The sequence below is a fragment of the Sorex fumeus genome, unplaced genomic scaffold, assembly GCF_029834395.1.
Source record: "Sorex fumeus unplaced genomic scaffold, SorFum_2.1 ptg000009l, whole genome shotgun sequence".
NCBI lineage: Eukaryota > Metazoa > Chordata > Mammalia > Eulipotyphla > Soricidae > Sorex > Sorex fumeus.
Window position 1 is genome coordinate 22,811,578 of NW_026606066.1, and position 2,206 is coordinate 22,813,783.

General features: G+C 52.7%; 1 protein-coding gene across 1 annotated transcript; it reads left to right on the top strand.

Annotated features, from left to right (window-relative positions):
* Window positions 1–702: 702 nt before the first annotated feature.
* LOC130019801 (putative tRNA (cytidine(32)/guanosine(34)-2'-O)-methyltransferase) lies at window positions 703–1,679 on the top strand. Its single transcript, XM_056110473.1, is given in 2 exon segments — window positions 703–1,609; window positions 1,612–1,679. Coding segments are annotated over 2 exon segments (975 nt in total).
* The last annotated feature ends 527 nt before the right edge of the window (window positions 1,680–2,206 follow it).

Here is a 2,206-nt window from a genome sequence, read left to right on the forward strand (position 1 = left end):
TTATCTTACAGATATACTTACATATGCATGACATAAAATGGGTACCAACACTCCTTTTGCTGCAGTGTAAGAGTAAAAAGCCAAATCAGGACGGGGCCATAGTTCCAAGGGCTGGAGCACATACATTGTAGGTATGGGGGTGCCAGGGGCCTGGTGGCTCTTTGAGCCATGTTTGACCTCCAAACTCTGGAGTGCAGGATGCCCCAGTAGTTAAAAAAAAAATTAGAGTAATCTAAATGTTCGTGTCTAGTTTTTTTTTTATTTAAATTCCACTGTACAATGGAATACTAGATAGCTGTAATGCCAAACCAAGACTCAAGAGTGCTTAAGATTAAGAAACAAGGGTGCCGGAGCCATACTACAGCGGGTAGAGCGTTTGCTTTGCACGCGGCCCACCTGAGTTCAATCCCCAGCATCCCATATGGTCCCCCAAGCACCACCAGGAGTAATTTTTGAGTGCAGAGCCAGGAGTAACCCTTGAGCATCGCTGCGTGTGACCCAAAATGCAAAATAAATAAATAAATAAATAATAATAAAATCTAAAAAAAAATTAAGAAACAATTAGAAAACAAACCCCAGTGTTGGACAAACCCCAGGACTCATACTATTCATTGAATAAGAACCGGAAACCAAGCTAGGGTGGGGGTGGAGGCGGGAGGAACGCTTCCGGTTGGCAGTTCCCTGGGCCAAGAGCTGTGCGCCATGGGCCGCACGACCAAGGACAAACGGGACGGCTACTACCGCCTGGCGAAGGAGAAGGGCTGGCGGGCGCGCAGTGCCTTCAAGCTGCTGCAGCTGGACGAGGAGTTCCAGCTGTTCCAGGGCGTAAGCAGGGCGGTGGACCTGTGTGCGGCGCCAGGAAGCTGGAGCCAGGTGCTGAGCCGCAAGCTTGGGGCCCCGGGCTTGGGCCACGTGGTGGCCGTGGATGTTCAGGCCATGGCCCCGGTGCCGGGCGTGCTACAGATCCAAGGGGACATTACCCAGATGTCCACAGCCCAGGAGATCATCCAGCACTTCCAGGGCTGCCCCGCCGACCTCGTGGTGTGCGACGGGGCCCCGGATGTCACCGGCCTCCACGACGTGGATGAGTTCCTGCAGGCCCAGCTCCTCCTGGCCGCGCTCAACATCGCCACACACGTCTTGAAGCCCGGCGGCTGCTTCGTGGCCAAGATCTTCCGAGGCCGGGATGCGACGCTGATGCACAGCCAGCTGCGCGTCTTCTTCCCCAGCGTGGTCTGGGCCAAGCCCAGGAGCAGCCGCCCGTCCAGCATCGAAGCCTTCTTGGTCTGTAAGCATTACGACCCCCCGCCGGGCCCCTTGCCGGATCTGACCACACCTCTGCCCTATCTTTCTTTCAGCCAGTTAAGCGGCCCTAGCCGCATCCTTGTGCCATTTGTTACCTGTGGGGACCTGAGCCCCTATGATTTGGACCCAGGTAACCCCCGAGACTCGGCGGCTAGCTCTGAGCACGAGTACAGCCAGCCACACAGCTGCTCTGCTCACCGAGACCTGCACGGTGAAGGAGGGGCAGGCGGTCATGCCGTCGAGTCCTCCAGACTGGCCCTCCCACCCAGCGCAGCGGGCACGTTGACCCAACCCCCCGCTGCCCCACTACCCACACCTTGCCATCCTTGGAGTTGGAAGACAGTGAAATGAATTTGTTCAACCTAACACATTAAATAAGAGATTCAGAAGTTGTCGGCACTCCGAAAAGTGAGATTTTGTGTGGATGAACTTGTTGGTTTTTTTTGTTTTTTTTTTTTTTGCGGAGGGGAGGACATTGGGGTTTTTGGAGTCACACTCGTCGGTGTTCAGGGCTACTTGTAGGGATCGCTCCTAGTAGGGCTCGGGGGGACCATATGTGATGCTGGGAATCGAACTGGGGTGCTAGGCAAGCATCTTACCCACTCTACATCATTCCTGACGGTGAACTTATTAAGTATTAAACTCATCATGTGGTCCAGACATTCCAGCCCTGAGTAGGAATCTGCAACGACTATCACAGAATGTCTGTGCTACAGGAATTGCTGAGTGAGACTTTCCTTCTTCTCTCAACCCTTCAAAGGGTGCCCTCATTATGTCCAGGATTTTCACCGTCGGTAGAAATTATTCACCTGGATGAGAATCAGGTATCTGAGAATTTGACAAAGGAAAATATTACATCTTTATTTTTACTGATAGAACTAAAATTTAGTTTTCCCCCAAC